This window comes from Diabrotica undecimpunctata, chromosome 1, assembly GCF_040954645.1.
Source record: "Diabrotica undecimpunctata isolate CICGRU chromosome 1, icDiaUnde3, whole genome shotgun sequence".
Taxonomy (NCBI): Eukaryota; Metazoa; Arthropoda; class Insecta; order Coleoptera; family Chrysomelidae; genus Diabrotica; species Diabrotica undecimpunctata.
This window is the reverse complement of record NC_092803.1, coordinates 12,489,595-12,514,451: the sequence shown is the minus strand read 5'-3', so window position 1 is coordinate 12,514,451 and position 24,857 is coordinate 12,489,595. Positions and strand designations below refer to the sequence as shown.

The window sequence follows — 24,857 nt, the reverse complement described above, 5'->3', positions numbered from 1 at the left end:
CTGACTGTATTCACCACGCAGCCCAAGAAGCTCTAGGCAAAGAAACCAGAACAGTCAACAGATCAGCGGGAAAAATCACTTGGAATACACAGCTTGAAGAGCAAAGAAATAAGAAACAGGAAGCTTACAAAAGATGGCTGAACACTAAGAATCTTGAAGATAAAGAAATATACAAAGAACAGCAAAGAATATTTAAAGATATGACAAGGAACAACAAAAATGAAACATGGGATGCAAAATGTAAAGAAGTTGACTGTTACATCGGAGGAGCGCGATCATCAGCGGCATGGAAACTAATAAAAACCCTGAAAACCGACAGATCAAATATAAATCTAATACAGCCCATCCAGATAGATACATGGAAAGATCATTACGCAAGGGAACTGAATGAAGACAGAGATATTTATAATACTGACTCACCTTAACGAATACGAGTACAAGGTGAATATGTAAACATGGAAGAAGAACAAATACAACAAGCGCTTAAATCGATGAAGAATAACAAAGCATCCGGGCCGGAGAACATACCAGCAGAACTTCTAAAAAACGGAACACCAAAACTAATAGGCTATCTTAAAGTGCTATTCACAAGATACTTAAATGGGGAAGAAATCCCGAATAGTTGGAAAGAAGCATGGATTACTCCAATTCACAAAAAAGGTCCAAAAGATATTTGCGGAAACTACAGATGTATCTCTGTCACCAGTACCTTTAGCAGGCTGTTTGGTAAAATCTTAAAAAACATGATTGAGAAAGAATACGAACCTCATGAAATTGAACAGCAAGCAGGATTTAGAGCTGGAAGATCTTGCGTAGACCACATATTTACCCTAACACAACTGAATGAAAAGACAGTTGCAAGAAACCAGGAAATACATCTTTTATTTGTGGATCTCACAAAAGCATATGACACGATTCCTGTGAGAAAGCTGTCGCAGTCTCTTGAACGATCTTCATTAAATAGCACGATCATCGCCACAGTCAAACAATTATACAATAAAGCATCATCAAAAATCAAACTAAACAACACCTTATCAGAAGAATTTCCAGTAACAAAAGGCTTACAACAAGGATGCTGCCTCTCTCCAATACTATTTAAGATCTATTTAAATGAAGCACTAAAACACTGGAGAAGATCATGTTCAGGAATGGGGATCCAACTTGACGACGATACAACATTATACACTCTACATTTTGCGGACGACCAAGTAGTAGTGGCAGCAGACAAGGAAGATTTAGAATTCATGACGAGACGGTTTTCTAAAACATATGAAGAATGGGGCCTCTCTGTAAATAGAAACAAAACGCGATACTTATGCATCGGGAATGAAGTAGAAGATCTAATGGTCAACGAACATGAAACAATCAAGAACTGTGAGGAATATATATATTTGGGAACAACAATCAACAAGAGTGGGCGCACCGAAAAAGAGATAGAGCAAAGAATCGTGAAAGGAAAAAGGGTGATAGGATGCCTAAACCCGATGCTATGGTCAAAAGAACTATCAAATCAAAGAAAGCATCTCCTCTTTAACTCCATATTTAAAAGTGCTCTATGGATGCGAAACATGGCATCTTACTAAATCCCTTGAGCGACGCCTACTTGCATTGGAAATGAACTTGTGGAGAAGATCAGCTAGAAAATCAAGGCTTGATAAAATACAAAATGACCATATCAGAAATATAATGGCAGTCAAGTCAACCATCATTGACGAAATTCAAAGGAGACAACTGATCTGGTATGGTCATGTGAAAAGAATGGACGACGACAGGCTGCCAAACCAAATTTTAAAATGGACGCCAAGGGAAAGAAGGAAGAGAGAAACCCCAAAACAATCCTGGCTGGGCGGCATTCAGAAGGCAATGTCGGAAAGAAACCTTCACCCTGGCGAATGGAATGACCGACGTAGCTGGAAACTGGGAACCGGAAGGCGGAGAACGCTACACAAAACCGGGAAAAAAAAATATATACTATTAGCAAAAATAAATATGTGATAATCTATATTTTCAGTATTCACATTTTGAAAAAGTTTATATGATAAACTAGAGGTTTCTCTAGCCCCAAACTTCGACAATGGAACATCACTCTCTGTCTAAGATGAGGTTAAATATCTCGGAATTATCGTTAACAGCAATCTTAAGTGGACTGGAAATTTCTCTTATAAGACTTTTATGTAATCTATTGTTATTCCTTTTGAGCGTTTCAATATCTTTTTTGATATCGTGTTTTTTCCTTTTCCCGATTCTTTTTTTTAATTTTCGAATGACAAAAGCAAATCAATAAAATATATAAGGACTTTGTTTTCTTTATCCTTCTTCAACCTTTTTGCCGAACTTTCCATCTTTTTTCTTTTTTTAAAATTCACCGAAATTATTTTAATATGTATTGTTTAATATGTGCTATATATGATCAGTTTTTATTTTTATTATATTTCTTAGGCAAAATGAAGATGATGTTCTCTACAATGGTGGCATGTACCGAAGGCCTAAGGGATATCCTCACGAGTTACGCTAAACTACAAGATGCCGTTGACATGAAAGAAGTAGCCTCGAGATTCACCACAGACGTCATCGGGTCCGTCGCTTTTGGTATCGACTGCAACAGTCTTAAGAATCCTGATTCTGAATTTAGACAATTTGGAAGAAAAATATTCACTCAAACAGCTTATACAAGAATAAGAAATGTTTTAGCTACGACAATACCGAGAAATTTTCTAACAATGATTAAATTCAAACAAATGAATCCAGAGGTGGAAGATTTCTTTATGGGTGTAGTAGATATTACTGTTAATTATAGGGAAAAGAATAATATTTATAGAAAAGATTTCATGCATTTACTGCTACAGTTAAAAAATAGGGGAAAAGTTGCTGATGACCATTTGATATTTAGCGAAGAAGATAGTAAAAACGCTGATGGACATTTTCTTACTTTTAATGAACTAGCTGCACAATGTTTTGTATTTTTCATTGCTGGTTTTGAAACATCAGCAACTACAATGACATTTGCGCTTCTGGAGCTAGCTTTGAATCCAGATATTCAAGAACGTTTAAGACAAGAAATTATTTCTGTATTAAAAAAACACGACAATCAAGTTACGTATGAAGCTGTCATGGATATGCATTACCTGGATAAAGTTATACATGGTAAGATATTTCTAACTAATATCTTTGTATATATATATATATATATATTGTTATGCTATTTAAATTGTATTATATTGCTTACTTAAGAAAAATCCTGTCTATATTTATTAAATGAACTAATCTCCAATTAATCACAATAAATCAGCATTAATTAATTACAATCTCAGGCTATTTAAATTGTACGATTTACCTTTGATCGTGGATTCAAAATATTTTCGAATTGGCGTCCTAATCGGGATAGGTAATATGACCTGAATAAAATACATAGAATTTCAACTGAACTATATGTGAGATGTCCTTTATTTTAATGAAATTTTATACAACAATCAATCCTGTAATATTTGCAATATACTAACTTTAAATATATGAGAAGTTGTTTTCTATCATGGACCCAAATGTTATTTTACATTGATTTTTAATATGTGTTATAACTAAGCTCTTTTTATAATTCCTTTTTTTTTTAAGTGATCGCAAAATTAACTGTCTCTATTATTTATTCAATTTATTTAATTAATAAATGAAAATCACACTCCGGCTCTAATGAAATTTGACTGACCTTTCCTTCTCTGCCGTTGCAATTCTATGGCCACGCCACAACAAAAAAATCCTTTCTCTGCTTCTGCTCCTATTGTGGTCCAGATGACGTACACCTTTCTCCTATCTGTCCTTGTATCTCCAAATGTTTCCGGCTTCGTCTGCTATTAATATTCTTATGCCCTTTGGTTTTCTATCTCTCTGTACCCCGTTCCTCACACTGGTCAGCTTTTACACCGCAAATAAACACACCCGGTAAATTACGTCTTCGGGACTTCAAACAAACACAAATCACAAAGCTCCTTCCTTCTTGGACGACGAAAACTGACTAACTGACCTTTTTTTCTCTCTCCTATCTCATAGCCAAAACCAAACCTCCTTGCATTCAAAATTTGACCAATAAAAATCATCCACCTCTTGTGAGTATATCGTTACCACCCAACTCTCTCTATAAAACGTCATTCGGGTAATTCCAGAAAACAAATCTTCTTTAATTATTCTAACTAAATCTATCTACTTTACAAATATTTCTTACTAATAGCTACAAACGATACCTGTTTCTCAATTCAATGTCTTTTGTTAATAAACTTTTACCGATATAATCTTTCGGGGAGAAAACCACCGCAAATCCCGGTCCATTGTTCAACACTTTCTATAATACACTTTTATTCCGGGTAAAACCATTTCACAATAACCGACTTATTTAAATTTCTTATCGATAATATTTGAAAGTCTTGTCTCTGAGGCCTAATGAACAATTCTTCGAACAACTTAAAATACATATTTTGTCTTATACAGGATGTTTGAAAATTCATATGCCCGTGTCTTTATGAAATATCAATAATTTTAATTTTTATTGAAGTAATAAAATTTGTATATCGGTTTTTTATTGCTTATGGACATTCAAAAGTACAACAAATCCCCGCCTTTGTAATCGATAAAATTTATCAATTTATGCAACTAAATTTTCTCGAGGCAAAATAAACGCACTTCCTGTATGCTATCTGTACTTATGCTACGTATTATCCTATCCTACTATCTACTTTATACAAATTTAAATCTTCATTCGTGATATTTATATACATCATGGATATTATAAATACCTCTGATCTTTTCAGAATCCATATGTTTCAACTCATAGCTGTTTACTCCATCTTCGTTGTTTACTATGTATGGCCCTTCGAAAACAGGCATCAATTTTGCGCAAATACCGGTCTGAAGATTTGACATTCTTAATGCTCTTACCATTACTTTGTCACCCTTTTGGAAAGTTACTGGTCTTCGTTTCCTATTATGACCCTGTCTCTGGATGTATTTCTCATTGCTTCTTCTTAATCTCCTCTGAACGGTTTCTATAACCTGTCGATACTCTCTTTGTTCTGGATCTTCCCACGGTCTTATCGGCATGACGCCTTTCATGATGTATTCTGGTGTTTCTTTCGTTACTGTACTTGGCATGGAATTTAGGTACATCTCTATTTCTCCCAATTTTCTGTCCCATCGCCGATGTTGACCATCCGTTGCAATGCGAAGAAATTTCGTTACCTCTTGTATAAATCGCTCAGAAGGATTACTTTGGGGATGCCTGATGCTTACAAAGTTCGTCTCGATTCCCCGTTCTCTAAGCTGTCCCTTGAAACGATCATTTCGGAAGTACGTTGCATTGTCTAGTAAAATTTTTCTTGGGGTTCCTACCGTAGCGATGAAATTGTCTATTTTTCTCAATATTTCTTCCCCTTTTGTGGTGCGGCAACTATATAATTTTACGTATTTTGAGAACACATCCACCATCACCAGAATATGCTTGTTCCTTTGCGTGGTCACAATTAGATCGCTTAACATGTCGATGGCTATAATGTCCAGGTTGTTCCGGGATACAATGCTCTTTGCAATATTTTCGTTTTTAAAATTCCTGCTCTTGTATTTCTGGCATACTTCGCATTTCTGTGTGATCTCTTTTGCAATGCGGTAATCTTGTCGACTGATGTAGTTTTCCCTAAATACAAGCCATACCTTTCTACTGCCAATATGTCCATTTTCCTCGTGTAGTTTCTTGATGATTCTTTCTGCCAATGTCGGTGTCACTAAATATAATTCCTTTCCGTCTATTCTCTTAAAAAATATCTCGTTTTCTAGCTCTGCTCTTCTCTTTTCTCTTTCTTCTAGGCCTTCCTGGTCGGTCCTTATCTCATTTAACGAAAATATCCCTTCGTCTTGTGTCAGTATATTCAATCCCACATGTAATGTAATTGTCTCCTTTTTTCCTGTATCTTCGTCCCGTGTTAAAGCGTCAGCTATTATGTTGTCTTTCCCTTTGATGTATCGAAATTGGAAATCATACTCTTGTAAGAGCAGAATGCCTCTGTGTATTCTGTTATTTACCAATCGATTCTTCATGATGTGTATCAATGCTGCATGATCCGTTTCGATGGTGAATTTAGCTCCCAATAAGTAAAACCTTAATTTGTTTACGCAAAATAGTACACTGGCGAATTCCAACTCGGTGACACTGTATTTTCTCTCATGTGTTTTAGTCACTCGAGATATAAAACATATCGGAACCTCTTGGCCGTTTTGTATTTGCGACAACACTCCTGCAAATTTCTGTATCGACGCATCCGTACGGAGTATAAACGGCAAATTGTAAATAGGGTGATATATTTTTGTTCCTTTAGCAAATTCTTGTTTCAATATTTTGAAAGCTTCCTCCTGTTCTTCTTTCCAATTCCATTTTGTCCCTTTCTTTAACAATTTTATTAAAGGAATTTCTTTTTGGCTTAAATCGGGAATTAATTTCTTGAAATAATTTATCGTACCGAGAAACCCTCGCAATGTTTTTAGATTTGTTGGTCTTGGGTATTCGTCGATGAGCTTTACTCTGTCCTCGGCTAGACTTACAGTTTCGGTGTCAAGTTTGAAACCCAAATAAATCACTTCCTTTTGAAAAAATTGACATTTTTCAATGTTTAGTTTTAATCCCGCTGTGTCCAATTCTTTCAAAATTATTTTGATATGTTCCACATGACTCTGCATATCTTGTGAAAAAATTAATAAATCGTCGATGTAATGGACGATGAACTCTTCATGGTGATTCAAAATGGTATGCAAAGCTCGTACAAGTGCTGCACAGGCGCTTTGTAATCCAAACGGAACTACCTTAAATCGGTATACTATACCATCAATTGAAAAGGCAGTGTAGTTTCTACACTTTTCAGCCAAAGGTATTAACCAAAAACTATGCTTTAGATCAATTTTTGAGAAAATATGTGATCCCGTGATCCTTCCAAAAATGGCCTCGATATTTAACGGTGATTCATATTGTGATACTGTGTGTTGGTTGATATTTCGGGCATCTAAACAGAGTCTTAACTCTCCACTGCTCTTCTTCACTATCACAATTGGGTTAATATAGGGTGAGTCACATCTCTCAATGATTTGATCTTCCAACATTTTTTTGATTTCTTGCTTTACTTCTTGCCGATACTTATAAGGAATTGGATAAGTCTTCGATCGAAAATTTCTCAAGTTTTTCACCTCAAATGAGTGCTCGTATTTTGTGGCCACTCGGTTTTCCTCATTTATCAGCGTTTCATAGTCTCTTAAAATTATACGCAAATCATTTTCTTTGCCTTCTCCACATATCAATTTTTTTTCTCTCCCATCAAATTTTTCGCACATATTCACCGTGTACTCCGTGTCTTCTTCAAACACCACTGTCTCCATTGTGTCCTCTTCATTTTCCTTTGTGTTTTTTTTTGTTGGGCTCGTCTCTTCTTTTGAGGAATCCCAAGTTTTGCTTTTATTTCTTGTCAAAATTTTTCCATCTTCTTCTCCTGAGCTCGTCTCATCTTTTGAGGAATCCCAGGTTTTTCTTTCTTTGATCTTTTTCAGACCTTTTCCCCTCTTTCTTCCTTTTCCTTTCTTCGTCGCCAGGTTCATTTCCACCGTTTGTTCTTTCTCTGATTCGTCCGTAATTTGTTTCTCTTGTTCCTTATCCTGTTCTTCTTCTTTTTCCTTGGTTATTTTCATCGTATTGGTTTTGAAGTCGATCACTACATGTTTTTCCGTTAATTCGTCAACGCCTACAATCATGTCATGTGACATATTCGGCATTATTACACATTGAAGTGCATACATATTTTTTTTCAATCGTACCATTACTCGTATACCTTCATTTATTGTTGCCAATGTCCGTTTATTTGCGCCCACTAAATTCACCCTAGGTATTTTATAAATTAGACTTGTTAAATTTACTTCTTCGATTAATTTTCTGTTGACCAGTGTTATTTCAGAGCCTGTGTCTATCATAATTTTAATTGGTTTCTCATTTATAAATCCATCCACAAATTTTAAATTAACTCCATTTCTCTTTTCATTGTTTCCTGCCAGTTTAATAAATTCCTTGGGGTGACAAAAAATTCCTGTTTGTTTCTTCGTTTTTAGTGAGCGCCTTCTTGAAAACACGCCTGTTGTTCTTCTGTGTTTTCTCTCCCGTCATCTTCTCTCTCATATTCATTTTCTTCTCTTTGCATATTATTTATTTCTCTTCTTTCATGCCTACGTGATTCTCTCATTTGCAAAAATTGACATAAGCTGTCAATGTCCTTGTAATTTTGGAGATTTATGTGGTCTTCCAAGGTATCTTCAAAATGTCGCGATATCAACTCTACCAATTGTTCTGATGAATAATTATATTGCAAATGTTTTGCATTATTATAGAGTTGTAATGCGTACATCTTTTCTGATACGCCCATCCTCTCATGGTATTTTCCATTTTGTAACTCTTTATTTACTTGTAGTTGCTGGATTTTTCCCCAGAAATAATTTAAGAATCTTCTCTCAAAATCTTGCCAATTGTCCAATTCTTCTTCCTTGCTGACAAACCAAAGATTTGCCTCTTCTGTGAGATGGTTTCTGATGGTTTCCTTTGCTGTTGCAAACGGTCCTATGTATTTGACTTTTTCCTTTAGGTTATTTATAAAAGGCACTGGGTGTATTTTCCTTATATCCCCGCCAAATCGTACTTTTACGTCTTCTGTGCTATGTACGATGACTTCCTTTCTTTCTACTCCTCTTATCTCCATCTCTGCAATTTGTTTAAATCTCCTTTCCGTTTCTTTCCGGTCTTCTTGTAGCGCATTTTCAAATTTTATTTTTATCTGTTCTAATTCCCTTTTTTGCATACTCTGAAAATCCTTCATTTTAGTTTCGATTTCTTCTCTCTGCAATTCTATTTTCCTCTCTGTTTCTTCCCTACTTCTTTCTAAACAGACTTTTATTTCGTTTTCATATTTGTCCATACGCGTTTCCATTTTTTGTTCCATTTTTCTTTGGTTTTCTTCCAAATTGTCCAATTTTTGTTCCGTTCTTTGTTGTGATTCATCCATTATGTGTTTTGTTTCCAGTTGATTTTTATCCATTTTTTGTGACGATTCTTGTATTTGTTGTGTCTGTATTTGCATCATAGCTAATAATTTTTCTAACATCCCTGTTTCTTTTCTTTCCTCCATTATTGTAGCATTTCCTTCATTATCCGATCCTTCATCAATAATTGTTTCCTCTTCTATCTTATCCTCTTTCCTTTCTTGCGTTTTGCTTTGACTCCTTGTGGCCGACATGTTCGTTAGATTATTTATCCCCGCCAAATATGAAACTTTGAAATTTGTGCAATAATTTCCCCGCCAAATATAAAATTCTACTGGTCTGTTGCAACAAACGGGACTTTTCCTGTTCAAATGTAATAACTCTTGAGTACGAGTATCAAATTTCAATATCCCACAAATAAATCAAATGGTAAAATATCAAATGTCAAAATCAATCAAATCATTCAAGTATGGTAAAATTATCAAATTTAAATATCACACAAATAAATCAATTATGGTAACCTATAAATTGTCAATATCACGAATAAATCAATTATGGTAAATTGTATCTTAAAAAATATATAATCTTTATGTCCTCAATTTTTACATAATATTTCACTTTATCCCCGGCATATAAACTTTCAAATATCTGCTCGTCTACTCCTATCCTTTCAAATTTGCCAACTAGAAATATTTTTCAAAGCTTTACACGTTGGGGGCCATTTTGTTATGCTATTTAAATTGTATTATATTGCTTACTTAAGAAAAATCCTGTCTATATTTATTAAATGAACTAATCTCCAATTAATCACAATAAATCAGCATTAATTAATTACAATCTCAGGCTATTTAAATTGTACGATTTACCTTTGATCGTGGATTCAAAATATTTTCGAATTGGCGTCCTAATCGGGATAGGTAATATGACCTGAATAAAATACATAGAATTTCAACTGAACTATATGTGAGATGTCCTTTATTTTAATGAAATTTTATACAACAATCAATCCTGTAATATTTGCAATATACTAACTTTAAATATATGAGAAGTTGTTTTCTATCATGGACCCAAATGTTATTTTACATTGATTTTTAATATGTGTTATAACTAAGCTCTTTTTATAATTCCTTTTTTTTTTTAAGTGATCGCAAAATTAACTGTCTCTATTATTTATTCAATTTATTTAATTAATAAATGAAAATCACACTCCGGCTCTAATGAAATTTGACTGACCTTTCCTTCTCTGCCGTTGCAATTCTATGGCCACGCCACAACAAAAAAATCCTTTCTCTGCTTCTGCTCCTATTGTGGTCCAGATGACGTACACCTTTCTCCTATCTGTCCTTGTATCTCCAAATGTTTCCGGCTTCGTCTGCTATTAATATTCTTATGCCCTTTGGTTTTCTATCTCTCTGTACCCCGTTCCTCACACTGGTCAGCTTTTACACCGCAAATAAACACACCCGGTAAATTACGTCTTCGGGACTTCAAACAAACACAAATCACAAAGCTCCTTCCTTCTTGGACGACGAAAACTGACTAACTGACCTTTTTTTCTCTCTCCTATCTCATAGCCAAAACCAAACCTCCTTGCATTCAAAATTTGACCAATAAAAATCATCCACCTCTTGTGAGTATATCGTTACCACCCAACTCTCTCTATAAAACGTCATTCGGGTAATTCCAGAAAACAAATCTTCTTTAATTATTCTAACTAAATCTATCTACTTTACAAATATTTCTTACTAATAGCTACAAACGATACCTGTTTCTCAATTCAATGTCTTTTGTTAATAAACTTTTACCGATATAATCTTTCGGGGAGAAAACCACCGCAAATCCCGGTCCATTGTTCAACACTTTCTATAATACACTTTTATTCCGGGTAAAACCATTTCACAATAACCGACTTATTTAAATTTCTTATCGATAATATTTGAAAGTCTTGTCTCTGAGGCCTAATGAACAATTCTTCGAACAACTTAAAATACATATTTTGTCTTATACAGGATGTTTGAAAATTCATATGCCCGTGTCTTTATGAAATATCAATAATTTTAATTTTTATTGAAGTAATAAAATTTGTATATCGGTTTTTTATTGCTTATGGACATTCAAAAGTACAACAATATATATATATATATATATATATATATATATATATATATATATATATATATATATATATATATATATATATATATATATATATATAGTTTCTTGAACCGTACTATATTTAATATAAAATTAGTATTTCTTGGGTTTAGGTTCAATAAAATATATATTACATATGGAACTAGATTTTATTTTCCATAGCAATCAACGTTTCGGCAGGAAACCCTTGCCTTTGTCAAGATTTTAAAATGTATATGTATCATTGATGTTTTCGAAAAAGGTAAAGTGAAGATATGTTATGACTTTTTATGGTGTTATATTTATTTAATATATAAATAAAATATATCTCAATCTGATTTAAATAATAAATATATATATATATATATATATATATATATATATATATATATATATATATATATATATATATATATACTGTGTGTCAGCTAAATGGAATAAATTAGCTAATAAACAAATGGGGGAGTATTCGAAAAAACGGTCGAACACGTCGATTAGTATTTATAGTTGCGCATTTTTTTCCATAAAAACTTTTTATACGGAGTGTATCAGATAACGGTGGCCAATACCAACTTGCTTATTTTAAATGAAACACCTTGTACATTAATTAATTTTTAGATTCCTCCAGAAATAATAAGTAAAATGCAAAAATTCACATTCAGAAAAGAAAATTATTTATTTGCCGAAAGTCGCTACAAAATATTCAAAAACTTCTTAATAATACGAATTTAAACAATAATGTCAATGTAGGAGATGTTCAAAATGATCCCCACGAACGTCTTGCGTTATTGCAAGCGTTATTCGTCTTCGTAAGTCAGCTAAGTCAGTGAGTTTAGTTTTGTATTCAATACTTTTCACATATCCTCATAAGAAAAAGTCTAAAGGTGTCAAATCGGGGGATCGTGGTGGCCATTTCATCGATTCTCGCCTCCCTATCTACCAATTTGGAAATATTTGGTTGAGGTACTGCCGGACATGGATTTGGTAGTGGGGTGGTGCTCCATCTTGTTGAAACCATATATTTGCTGGAATTTGTGGGTTTCCTGAATCAGGATACAAGTTGGCCAACATTGGCACTACAATATTTTGGAGAAATGCTGAATAATTGTCGCCATTCAAATTGCAATCTATGAAAAAGGGACCTATGATCTGATCTTCAATAATTCCTACCCACACGTTAACCTTCTCAGGGTATTGAGTATTGAATTCTCTCATCCAGTGAGGATTTTTTCTGGACCAGTAGCGGCAATTTCGCCGCTTATCATGACCTTTAAGAGTAAAGGTGCACTCATCAAAAAACAAAACATGTTCTAATTGGATCACATTGCTGTCTAACATTGCCATCATTTGTTCACAAAAATACGTTCTCCTGTCAAAATCATATTCCATGAGCTCCTGAGTGTGTATAATTTTATAGAGATGCATTTTGTTTTCTTGTAATATTCGAATAACCGATGAATAGCTAATATCGAGTACTAGGGCTGCTTTTCGAACAGATGTATGTGGGTGTTTCTCAAACTCAAGCATAACAGCTAATTTGGTATCCTCACTTATTGCATTGGCAGCTGCTTTTTTTACCTTCCCAACATCGCCCAGCTCGTGGAATTGCTTCTTTATTTTACCAATTGCCTCTTGAGATTTGTGCGGCAAATCAGAAAATGCTTCGTGAAATAAACGGGCTACTTCCATTTGCGTCTGTGTCTTATCTCCATAGCCATAATCATCTGTATAATTGTAATTTTGTGCATTTTTGTTAAATGAACTATTTTTCTGGCTTGCATATTATATGATGGTGGTATTATTGACTGTTGATTTAAATATCAAGTCCTGCATCCTCAAGAATCACCACTTGATAGATGAGAATTTTGGGAATATTCTTGATAGTATTTGTTTAGAACGTCTATATTAAACATTTCTAAATCATATTGTTATACAAGACATAACAAATATGCCAATAGAATATGATATGTACCTCAGTCGCTTATAAATCGCATTCTAATATTAAAGTCTCAACGTATCGTGCTCGTTCTAGTGCAGTCACTAACTAATGCAGTCATGTTAATGCATCGACGATATGTTGGAAATTATTGAAACGTCAATTGGGCTTTATTACACTAATAATCAGTTTCTAATTAATATTCAGCAACGAACGTTGGTATGATGAGCGAGAATGCCAATCGATACGTTATATGCAAACATCAAGTTTGAAATACATAGGAATGAAATTTCAAATATGGTGGTGAATGTGCATTTGACAAATAGCTTCAAAATAGACATCGCAAATTGCAGTTAATTTTTATTAAATTACAAGTGGCAATAATACACTAACGATAATAATATTATTATATATATATATATATATATATATATATATATATATATATATATATAGGATATAAAATAATTAACTTGTTTACAAAGTTCTTTGAAAGATTGATCTGATTTACATTTTGGGTTAAAACACGATTCAACTATTTCTGTGGTATCTCCAAGTTTGGACTCTCATCTCTAATCTATATGTATTAATTTCCCTTTAAATTATCCTCTTGCCTAATTTATGATCATACAATATTTATTCTGTGACATAGTTAACTATCTTTATTCCAAATGTTTCCATTAGTCTTCTTATTTGTGGTCTTCACATCTAAACTGTACATCAGTACAAGTGTTAAATGTTTTGCAAATGTGAGCCCATTTCAATATAAGTAAAGAGAAATAAATAAAAAGACTTAATCACAATCAATTTATTCTACCACGAAAGACCGGTTTAGCATACTATAATTTACTAAGCATCCTTAGGTTTCCGGTACGGTAAACTTCTTCTTTAACCCTAGATTACCGGACATTCGTAAATTTGCCGATCCGCAACCTTCTTTAAGTATTTTCGGCTACTTACGATTACCGTTCGGCCTTGGCCCGCTTAGTCATTAGCTAATAGTCGTCTTCGAATAAATTTCATAAAGGTAAGTTGTTAGCTCATTATTTAATTTTGTATTCTTGTATTAAATACATATAAATTTTGGAATTTACTATTTTATTTGGGAATATGCCCAAAATTTTAGTTTGAAATTAATTTATTTGGCGTTTCGACTACCAATTTGGAAATCGTTTTTTGTAATCGGTATTTTGATAACGATTTCCGAAGTGAAAGTCGAAATGTCAAATAAATTAATTTTAAACTAACGTTGTGGCTTTATTTCCAAATAAAATAGTAAATTACAAAAGATGCTTCAAGGAAATAGTTTCAGAACAATATATTTTGGATTTCAGTAAAACGGATTCCAAAAGGCCACTGACAGAAAAAGAACTGGAAGAAGAGGCTGCACGTATTATGAATGGTAAGGACTTTGACTAAGATCCCTTCGAAGACAGTGGCAGCGACTGGGAAGAAGATAATCTGGAGATAGAATCTTCACACTCGTATAATAAAGCTGTCGAAGATTTGATTATATCTCCTTGTTCTAATGAACCGACAGGGCCAGATGCCATTTCGGATATTGAAAAAGTTTCTACGTCGATATCTGGAAAATCAAAGTATGTAGTGATCCCAACAAAAAAAAGGTTTAAGGGTAAGAGTGGTCATAAGTGGTCGACGGGAGTTCCCCATAAATCAAGAAGGACAACTGAAAGGAATCTTATTCACTTCGTATCAGGTCGCAGAGGTATCACTAAAAACTGTAATACTTTTAATGAACATTTCTTTCCAATCACGCTACTTGAAATTATTTGCAACATACAAATGCAGAAATTGTCGGACAACCTGAAAAACATAATAATCATGAAAATGTGTCTCAAATATCAATTGAAGAATTAAGAGCCTTACTTGCAATTCTTGTCCTTTCTGCCGCAAAAAAGATAACAATTTATCTGCAAAATATATGTTTAACACCTCCATTTCAAGAACGTTTTACAGAGCGTGTATAAGTTGTAATCGCTTTACATTTCTACTAAATTGTATAAGATTTGACGAAAAGCAAACAAGGCATGAGAGACAAGTAAATGATCCTTTCACTCATATCTGCAAAATATGGGATATTTTCATTGAAATATGCCGCTGTTCATATACTCCATCATCACATCTTACAATTGATGAGCAACTGCTAGATTTCCGGGGAAGATGTCCTTTCAGGATGTACATCCCCAAAAAAACCTTCAAAGTACGGGATTAAGATTGTTATGTTATGTGATTCCTCCAGTAAATATATGTTGTATGCAAGTCCCTATTTTGGAAAGAAAACTAATACCAATGGTTTGCCACTAGCAGAGCATTATGTCAGAGAATTAACAAAATCTGTCCATGGATAAAATCGGAACGTAACCATAGACAACTGGTATTCTTCTTCTTCAAGTGCCCTGTCCGTTGCGAACGTTGGTTATTAACATGGCAATTATTATACTGATCTTATTAGTTCGACCGATGTGAGCCCGAACCACTTCCTCAGATTTTGGAGCCACGAGTGTCTTCTCCTGCCTGGCCCTCGCTTACTGTCTATTTTTCCCTGGACAATCAATTGCAGTAGACGGTACTTATCGTGTCTCAATATGTGGCCTAGATATTCAAGCTTTCTTTGTTTAATTGTATTCACGGTATACGTCAGTGAAACTAGTCGACGAACTGGTACAAAAGCCATATAAATTAACAGCATTAGGTACTCTTCGCAAAAACAAAAAATAAATTCCCACAGAGATGTTGGCCCTAAAAGATCGAAATGCAAACTCTTCGATGTTCTGTTTTGATCAGAAGAAAACTTTGTTATCTTACGACCCTAAAAAAACAGAAATTAGTTTTACAGCTTTCAACTTTGCACGAAACGTCAGAAGTGCCAGAAGAAACACGCAGGCCTGTAATTATAAAAAATTACAATAACACAAAATCAGGCGTAGATACTTTTGACCAAATGTGTTCCAACATGAGCTGTAACAGGAAAACCCGAAGATGGCCGTTGTGTGTATTTTATGATATGGTTATTATAGCCAGTATTAATTCCTATGTCATTTACACATACAACACATTAATACGAGGTAAAAAACCCGTCTCTCGGTCCAGTATATGGTTGATTTGAGCCAGTCTCTTGCCGAACCATGGATGAGACAAATATTCGCAACCGCTACTTTGCGTCGCAATATTATTCACGATATAGCTGACATTTTAAAGATACCTGCCGCAGAAGAAGTTCCCACATATCAAGAAAGAATAAGAAAAATTTGCTTTTATTGTCCAAGCCAAAAAACGGCGAATAACAACTACATATTGCCAAGTATGCAAACATGCGATATCCGGTGGAAAAATTTGCACAGAGTGTTTAAAACATTAACCAGTTCTATTTTTTATTAGTTTAAAATATGTTATTATAGTGATAAAAACTCTTCTGTTCAGATTTTGAATATACTCACGTGCGGCTAAACAAGTCCGGTAATCTAGGGTTAAGTTCCTTCTTCTATCGAAGGTTGGAAAATCATCATAGCTATGCGGAACCTGTTGCCTGCCGCTCTAAATAGTTCTGCACTACTACATTCAAATCATACTCTTAAGTTCTTAAGCCAAGATAAACTACAGTAAACTAAATGCTGAAATTACAAACTATCAATATCAGGGTGCTGTCTTTTACAACACATATAACAATTAAGTCAATATAATATTTGTACTCTTTACGTGGCTCTTTACGGAATAGACGAAGGCATCCTTCTAAATGGTGAAAGAGTAAACAATGTTAGATATGCCGACGACACCATGGTGATAGCAGATAGTTTAGAGGGACTTCAGAGGCTAATGGACAGAATAAACGAGTACAGTCAACAGTACGAACTAAACATTAATACCCACAAAACCAAACAAATGATTGTCAGCAAGGAGAATATAAATGGGGCTCATCTATACATTAATGGGACGCAGATAGAGCGAGTAAAACAGTATTGCTACCTGGGAACTATTATAAACGAACAGTGGAGCAATGTACAGGAAATAAAGTGCCGCATAGGAAAGGCAAGAACGGTCTTTAACAAAATGAGCGCCATCTTCAAAAGTCACAACATATCCCTGGATACAAAAATGAGACATTTGAGATGCTATGTTTTCTCTGTGTTGTTGTACGGGGCGGAGGCGTGGACGCTTACAGACACCACTATTAAAAAACTTGAAGCATTTGAGATGTGGCTTTATAGAAGAATGCTGAGAATATCATGGACAGCAAGGATCACGAACAACGAAGTTCTAGAAAAAATGAAGAAGGAACCAGAGATTGCTTTTACGATCAAACGCATAAAATTGCAATATCTGGGACACGTTATGAGAAATCAGCACCGTTACTCCCTGCTGCAGTCTATATTGCAAGGTAAAGTCAAAGGTAAGCGAGGACCCGGTAGAAGGAGAATATCATGGCTGCGGAATTTAAGAACATGGTTTAAGAAAACCTCAACGGAGCTGTTTCGAGCCGCAGCGAGCAAGGTCATGATTGCCAATATGATTTCCAACATCCGAAACGGATAGGAACCAAAAGAAGAAGAAGAATATTTGTACAGTTTTAATAGTGTTCCATTTAAAACTATATGAGTGTTACATGCCGATACAATGAATGTGCAAAAGGTGAACTATTAATGCAATTGTTTGTCGAAAATACTTCTGATGTTATACTATCAAAAGTTATTTTTATTTATTGAAGAGATATATTTTTAAATGTGTGTTATTTATTAAATTTATTAATCGTATTTAGAAAAGACAGCACTGTAATAAGGTAGAATAAGAAACAATTACCTGGATGTGCTAAATGTACCTTGGATAATTTATATGCCATAACTGCGCACATAGAAATTTGCTTAAGAATAGATACAGGTTAAGTATGATGTTAACTAGTTGGTGAATCTATTATTAAAGGCGAAATGGTTAACTCGGCAGTTTAGACAAATTGAAACATTTGTTATGGGGTATGCGAGCAATGCGTGTTATTGTTTGCAATTCGAACAGTGGTTTTTCAGAGCATATATTAACATCTCGCAATGTAAATCTTATTCCCGTTCATCGTAATACATCTCGAGAGTGCTTCGGCAAATTTGCGTTGAAAGTCAGTAAATACTCTTACGAAGGATGTAGGATTGTTGTAGATAATTCCAAGTAAATTATCCTCGATGACTCTGGTAGTTTTGCGTGAAAGTCATCAACATTAAAAGGTTGAACTGTTCTGACGTTGGCTGCCTTGTTTGAAGAAAAAAATAAAAATTAGAAAAAATTTGTGAGGAGGTCGTTGGCATTTAAGATTTTAAAAAATCCACTGCTGACAAATATCTGTCAATATGTCTTCAATTTTGTACTAGTTGGGACTGTTGTGGGTGTGATATATGTTTTCGTAGAGGGAAGTGCATATTTATGAGAATTATGGTTCCATAAAGTTCTGTGATACAACTCTGGCCACTTCGACTGAAGAACTTTACGGAATACCGTAGCCATATACGGTAATGGACATACGTGAGGAGAGTGAGCTAATTTAAAGCTTGTCGTTGTCTTGTGCAATATTTTGGCTATTCTCGTAGTATGAAGAGTGTCTAGGATGAATGTAGTGTCTGGAATCCAAAGGGTTGGGATAAGTTGCCGATAAGTAACGAGACCTCGAGCGAGGTATCGTCGTAAAGTTGCTGGGCTAAGGATGAAGCCTGCTCAGTACCAAGCGTTAACAGGCTTTCTACACCTTTAGTGTAGTGCTCTTACAGTATATTTAAGGCCTCGAAAAGACTATTAACGGAACTGGTGTCCTACAAGGGGTTTAAGTGATACTTTTTACTACTCCAGTCATAGGATTTATGTACGCACATATAGCCCTTTGCAGCAACAAGCGTTTACAGATTTTCTACACATTCAGTGCTGTTACAATATACTTCAGGTCTTTTTGAGAGTCGATAAGATTTAAGTAGGTCGTTGACATTTGGGATTTAAAAAAGAATTTGTTTTCAATTCTGTACAGGGTTGGTATGGTTATAGGTATGATGTATGTTTTGGTAGGAGGATTGGGTTGTTGTCCTTGTTGCTTTAGTGGCGATATGTTGTAAGCTAAGCCTTTCACATACCTTTCGTATTAACGATAATCTTGAAGAACGATAGTGCTATTTCAATTATAGCTTAAGGCTGAATTGTCAATTTTCTTATATTTGTGAATGAATCAAATTTTACAGTATAATAAAAAACTTTTTTATAGAAACGCTACGGAAGCATCCACCATTACCAGGTACTCCAAGAATGTGTAACAAAGAATACAAGGTTCCTGGCACAGATGTCGTCTTAGAATTGGGCACTAAAGTACATATACCTTTCCAAGCCATCCACAGAGATCCAGAATATTATCCAGATCCGGAAAAATTTGATCCAGAAAGATTCAGCGAGGAAAATAAAGCCAAAAGACACCCGTTTGCGTTTATTCCCTTTGGAGAAGGACCCAGGATCTGTATAGGTAATTTTTATATAAACACATACTGTTGGAATTTCGGTTATACCTTAAAGGTGTTCTACTTGGTTTATTAACGGAATTTTTGCCACTTTTTCTGATGGATAATAGATTATCGGCTATTAGACATATCCTGACTATGCGTTTTGCACTTAGATCTTTCTTAGGATTCTATTTTTACTGCTTACTGAAACCTGGAACTCATCAATTACTCTTATTAGGTGATTATCATTTCGATATTAAACATGCCCTTGAGCAATTTTCTTATATTTTATTTTGGTTGTGTTTCTTTATTTAATATATTTCTTTTATTCATACTGGTATCACGATGATTGTCATTTTGATATTGCTACATTCGCTTCCTTTTTGTCAATATTACAGTGTCTTACTTAAATAGATAGTAGATGAAACGTTTGTTGTTGAGTCACCGTCTCACTGACTATTACCTTACAATTCTTATTTCTTCTTTTTTTCCAGAAAAAATTATTAGAGAATAATTTTTCCTGCCCTTATATGTGAAAAGTTTACTATATCTTTTAAAATAATGTGTTAACACCTATTTCTAATGCTGCTGCTAATTTCAGTATATCGTCTCCAGCTTCCTTTCCAATTTCAAAACCTACTTCTTCACGTATTGCTTTATATTTTCTCTTGGATTAGCCCACAAGTGCATTAAAATTACCTCCTATTATGATACTCTCCTCTTATGGAAAAACATTCAGTTTGTTTCCTAATTGATCATAGAAAAAGTTTCTTTTATTCTCACCCACTAAACCCATTTAAGGAGCATACACACACAGCATTCAAAACTTGTTTATGAATTACAAACTTCACCGGCATTATTTTATCACTCGTTCTTATAACTTCTATTACAATTATTCCAACGTCATTCCAAGTGTCACTTACTTATCCCTAAATACCACAATTTGTATCCTGTATCTGACGACATTCTCTCATTTGAAAGAATGTGTTAACAATCGCCTTATTAAGTGCTATTGAATGTTCCCGCATATTGTATCCATCATAATTTTAGGTTCCAAAAACCTATTGTTCCATTAGTGATGTTGGCAGCCTGTGTGGGAGTGGGAGATATAAGTGTATACTTTATTTGTTTAAAGACATAGTTAACATATTTTTGCAAAAAACGTTATTTAAATAGTCACGTATTGCAATATGTTGACGAAGGTTGGATAAATCTAAGTTGTCAAACGACACCGACAATTCTAATAATAATCCTCATGAATCAACAGTACCAAATTTATATACAATTACATGTTTAATAAACTAGCCCACGAGCAGCGCGAGTTCTTACCTTGCAGTTTTAAATTATGTAAACCTGCCATGAACTACTGCATGTGTAAAAATTATTTAGAAAACAGACGTGTTTTGCGTGCTTTCTGTTTTGGTGACCGTAGCGAATAGACCTTTTTTTTCAGTATATCGTCGGTTACCTCTAATCTCTTACCTAGTGGTTTCCGTACACAACAGATGGTTTTTTCGACCTCTATTATTTTGGTTTTTGTAAAAGATAGACGCTCTCCTACCATCTCTTAGTGAACGACTGCTCAAAAAGAAACAGTAACAGTGTATACACATGAATAGTACCGCGAATCCGTGAAAGACAGATTAAAAATGATACGAGAAACATCGCGTGTGAATACCTCGATTGAAAACCTGCGTATGGAACGCCTAGCGATGTGTATATTGGCAAGCATTTTTAGAAACTTGATACTGCATACTCTTACGGCCAGTTTCACAATCAGTTTTTAACCCTAGGAGTTAAGTAACCTTTACCCCTAGTTTAACTTACTTACTTACTTACTAGCCAACGCCCACCCTTGGCATGTTAGCCATTTGGTGGCGCGCTGACCAGTATAGACGAGCCGTTTCTCGTAGGCAATCTTCATCCTCCTCGGGTGGGTCTGTTTTCAGGGTTGGGCACTCTGGAAGGTGAGCAGCATCCATCTGGGGCTGATCACATAGTGGACAGTTGTCATTTTCGCGGACGCCGATGCGATGTAGATGGGAGGCCAGGTAGTCATGCCCCGTAGTTGTTCTGAACACGGCTACACTGATGGGTCTCGGCAAGTTGCGAGGGATTGGTGACTCTATTAGGTGGGCCCAAGATTTTCCAGCACCGGCTTGTATTTGCTGCTCTTTTATCTTCGCTTTGATTCCTCTTCTAATGGTGGACTTTGCTGATGTGTACGATTGGAAGCTAGGGGGCTGTGGAAGAGTAGTGCCTTCTTTTGCAAGTTCATCCGCCGCTCTATTTCCTTCAACACCGACATGACTAGGGATCCATTGTAGAGTAATCAGCCACCCTTTTTCCATCAAGTTCGATAGTTGGACGCGGCAAGATATTGTTTTGGCACAGTCGGTGTATCGATTTGTCGACAGGGCGAGGATTGTGGCTTGGCAGTCGATGAAAAAGGCAACTTTTTGGGGGTGTTGGAAATTCTCAAGATTTTTTGCAGCTTCGTGTATAGCAGCAATTTCGCCGTTGTAGTTGGTGAGAGGGGCACCCACAGCTATAGAGCCTTTGAAGAACGTTGAGACTTATCCTGCTCCTGTTCTTCCCAAGTCCGGCATCGAGGATCCATCGCAGTATATGTGGATCCACTCATGTGCTGAGTACTTGGTGTGTATCGTCTCTAGGGCGGCTTTCCTTAGGGCAATGTCTGACGATAAGTGCTTCGGGTCGTTATGGTTTTCAAGCAGTAATTCTGTATTTGGTAGACAGCGGGCCAGTGTGGTTTGCGCTGGGAAGGGGGCGGCTTCCGACAGGACAATGTGGTATTTTTCCATGATTTGGTTTGCTACTGTAAGCGGAGTGGTTTGTGTTTTAAGACGTGAGGCTGCTTGTCTATATTCGTCCCATTTTTGTGGAAGTATTCGTCTTTGCCTTTCCCAGAAGGTTAACGCGTGTTGCTCTCTGCGGCATTGTATTGGTTCAATACCGGTCTGGGCTTCCATTGATGTAATCGGTGTTGATTTTGGAGCACCGGTGATGACGCGAAGGGCAGTGTTCTGGGCGACTTCAAGCTTGGAGGTGGTGTTTGTACTCGCAGTTATTGTAGCTTCACTCCCATATTCTAATATCGGCCGGACATAGGTTTTGTATGTTGTTACCAGGACATCTTGCGTGGCGCCCCACTTTGTTGCTGTGAGACGTTTGAGTAGTCGACATCTCTTTGTGGCTTTCTCTGCAATGTTGTCGATTTGAGGTTTCCACGTCATTTTCTTATCTATGTACACCCCCAAGTATTTTGTTACGTCCTGTCTTTCCAGATCAACTCCTTTATACGTCAGCTTGACAGCAGTCTGTTTTGTTGAAAGGCTAAGTACTTGATATACGGTTTTGGTTGTACTGACTGTTAGGCAGTTTTTATCCGCCCATTTTTCTAGATTTTTTAGAGCCTGGTTCATTACTTCCTCGAGCGCTCTCAGACTGCTACTTGATGCCCATATTAGGAGGTCATCTGCATACAGGAGGGCTTCCACACCAGGTGTCTTTCTAATCATTTCGAGCACATCGTTTATCATTAAATTGAACAATTGACAGCTGATGACAGCTCCTTGTGGCAGCCCTTGTCTTTGCAGTCTGAATTTGGAACAGTGGTTCTGAAATTTGACTCTCTGATACCTTTCCCCGAGAAAGGATTTTATCCAATTGAATAGTTTGCCGTCAACTCCGGACTTCGCTATCTTGTGTAACAGCAAACCTCTCCATACTGTGTCGTATGCAGCTTTGAGGTCTACTAGCACTGCTACTGTTGACATCTTACGGTGGAAAGCATCCTTGACTTTTTGGGCAAAATCGACTACATGGTCCATGGTGTTCCTGTGTTTCCTGAAGTCAGCTTGAGCGTCGTCAATCAGTTCAAGATGGGTTAAGGCTCGGTTTAGTCTGCCCAGAACCCCTAGTTTAACTGACAGAAGCCGTTTCACATTCACAGATTCGGTTATGGTCACTTAACCTTAGGTTTCGTTTTATTTTTCTTATGTTGGTAGGAAATTATGAGCAATAATCAGATTTTTATGGAATATTGTCAGTAAATATTATGGACATTGACCAGTATAGATGAGTTATGACACATTTGTCACGTTAGATCGAAAACAATATAGAAATATTATTCTCATTTTCAATTTCTGTTCTAGTGTGGTAGTTTGTTCTAATTAGTGGTTGTTTGTTCTTCCAAGTTAAAATTAAAATTATAAAATGGAACCCACAAAAATGTTCAAGATATTTATCTTCGGAGATGTATCTTCAATTTGCTCCAAAATATTTTCAACTGTGTTTTTTGAGAATCTAAACCGACAGAAAAAATCTTCATGGTCTAGTTCTTTAAAATGATTTGTTCTGTGCCTAATGATTCTTGGTCTGTTAGCTTCCTCATCACTACTAAAAGCATTTACATCATATTGATCCATATCTGATTAATCAATAATTTACGTGTCTTTCTACGCTCTGTCAATGTCAACAAAACGAAATTCGAAATTAGGTTAGGATATCCTGGTCAAGCTCTAAACCACCGCTTTAACTTTGGGTTAAAAATTTAGTAGGTTAATCACAACCGGAGCTGTTGACCTTGATATTGTGTAACCTATATTTCAGGGTAACCGCTGGTTATCTCTTAACTGTAAGGTAACTTTACTTTGTGAAACCGGCCGTAGTCAGGACTAAGGATGAACGCTGGGACTTGACTATGTGATTTTTAAACGTAGCTAACAGTTCGAGTTTACTTCCCCTACTAAGATAATTTTGGTAATTTTGCTGCGCATCAAGTCGGCGTGCCAATTATAGGATTTTCATTTCTAGTTTCCACAACCTGTACGTCTAAGACTTTCATAGATTCTAAGACCCTATCCTGATTTTTGTAATATGTAACCTTTATTCATATATATTACTGAAAATTTCTGTTTTTGTATCTTTTTAGGTGCAAGATTCGGAATGTTACAGGCTAAAGTTGGAGTTGCTTCCGTTATTAAAAACTTCAATGTAACACTGAATAAGAAGACAAAAGTCCCAATTAAATACACCACAAAGAGTTTTATTACTGCTATAGACGGAGATGTATGGTTGACGATGGAAGAATTATTGTAAATTTTAAAAACTAGTAGTAGCTTTTCAACTGTTTATAAAGAAATATTTTTCATTCTATATTAAATAAAAATAAATAAAGTAATTTTATATTTTAAAAATTTCGTATTTATTTTGTAAAATTACAATAAAAATTTATAAAATAGAAA

At 35.3% G+C, this 24,857-nt stretch overlaps 2 protein-coding genes across 2 annotated transcripts in view; one reads left to right on the top strand and one right to left on the bottom strand.

The window, feature by feature from the left end:
• The window catches only part of LOC140444752 (probable cytochrome P450 6a14), a 190,891-nt gene extending 186,851 nt beyond the window's left edge, over nt 1–4,040 (bottom strand). The window contains exon 1 of the mRNA XM_072536524.1: nt 3,701–4,040. The gene's annotated coding sequence lies outside the window, so the exon portion shown is untranslated. The remainder of the gene's footprint in view (nt 1–3,700) is intronic.
• The window catches only part of LOC140442837 (uncharacterized), a 50,974-nt gene extending 26,117 nt beyond the window's left edge, over nt 1–24,857 (top strand). The window contains exons 8-10 of the mRNA XM_072534186.1: nt 2,440–3,144; nt 19,359–19,610; nt 24,545–24,857. Coding sequence (XP_072390287.1) covers nt 2,440–3,144; nt 19,359–19,610; nt 24,545–24,711 — 1,124 coding nt within the window. The 3' untranslated portion in view covers nt 24,712–24,857. The remainder of the gene's footprint in view (nt 1–2,439; nt 3,145–19,358; nt 19,611–24,544) is intronic.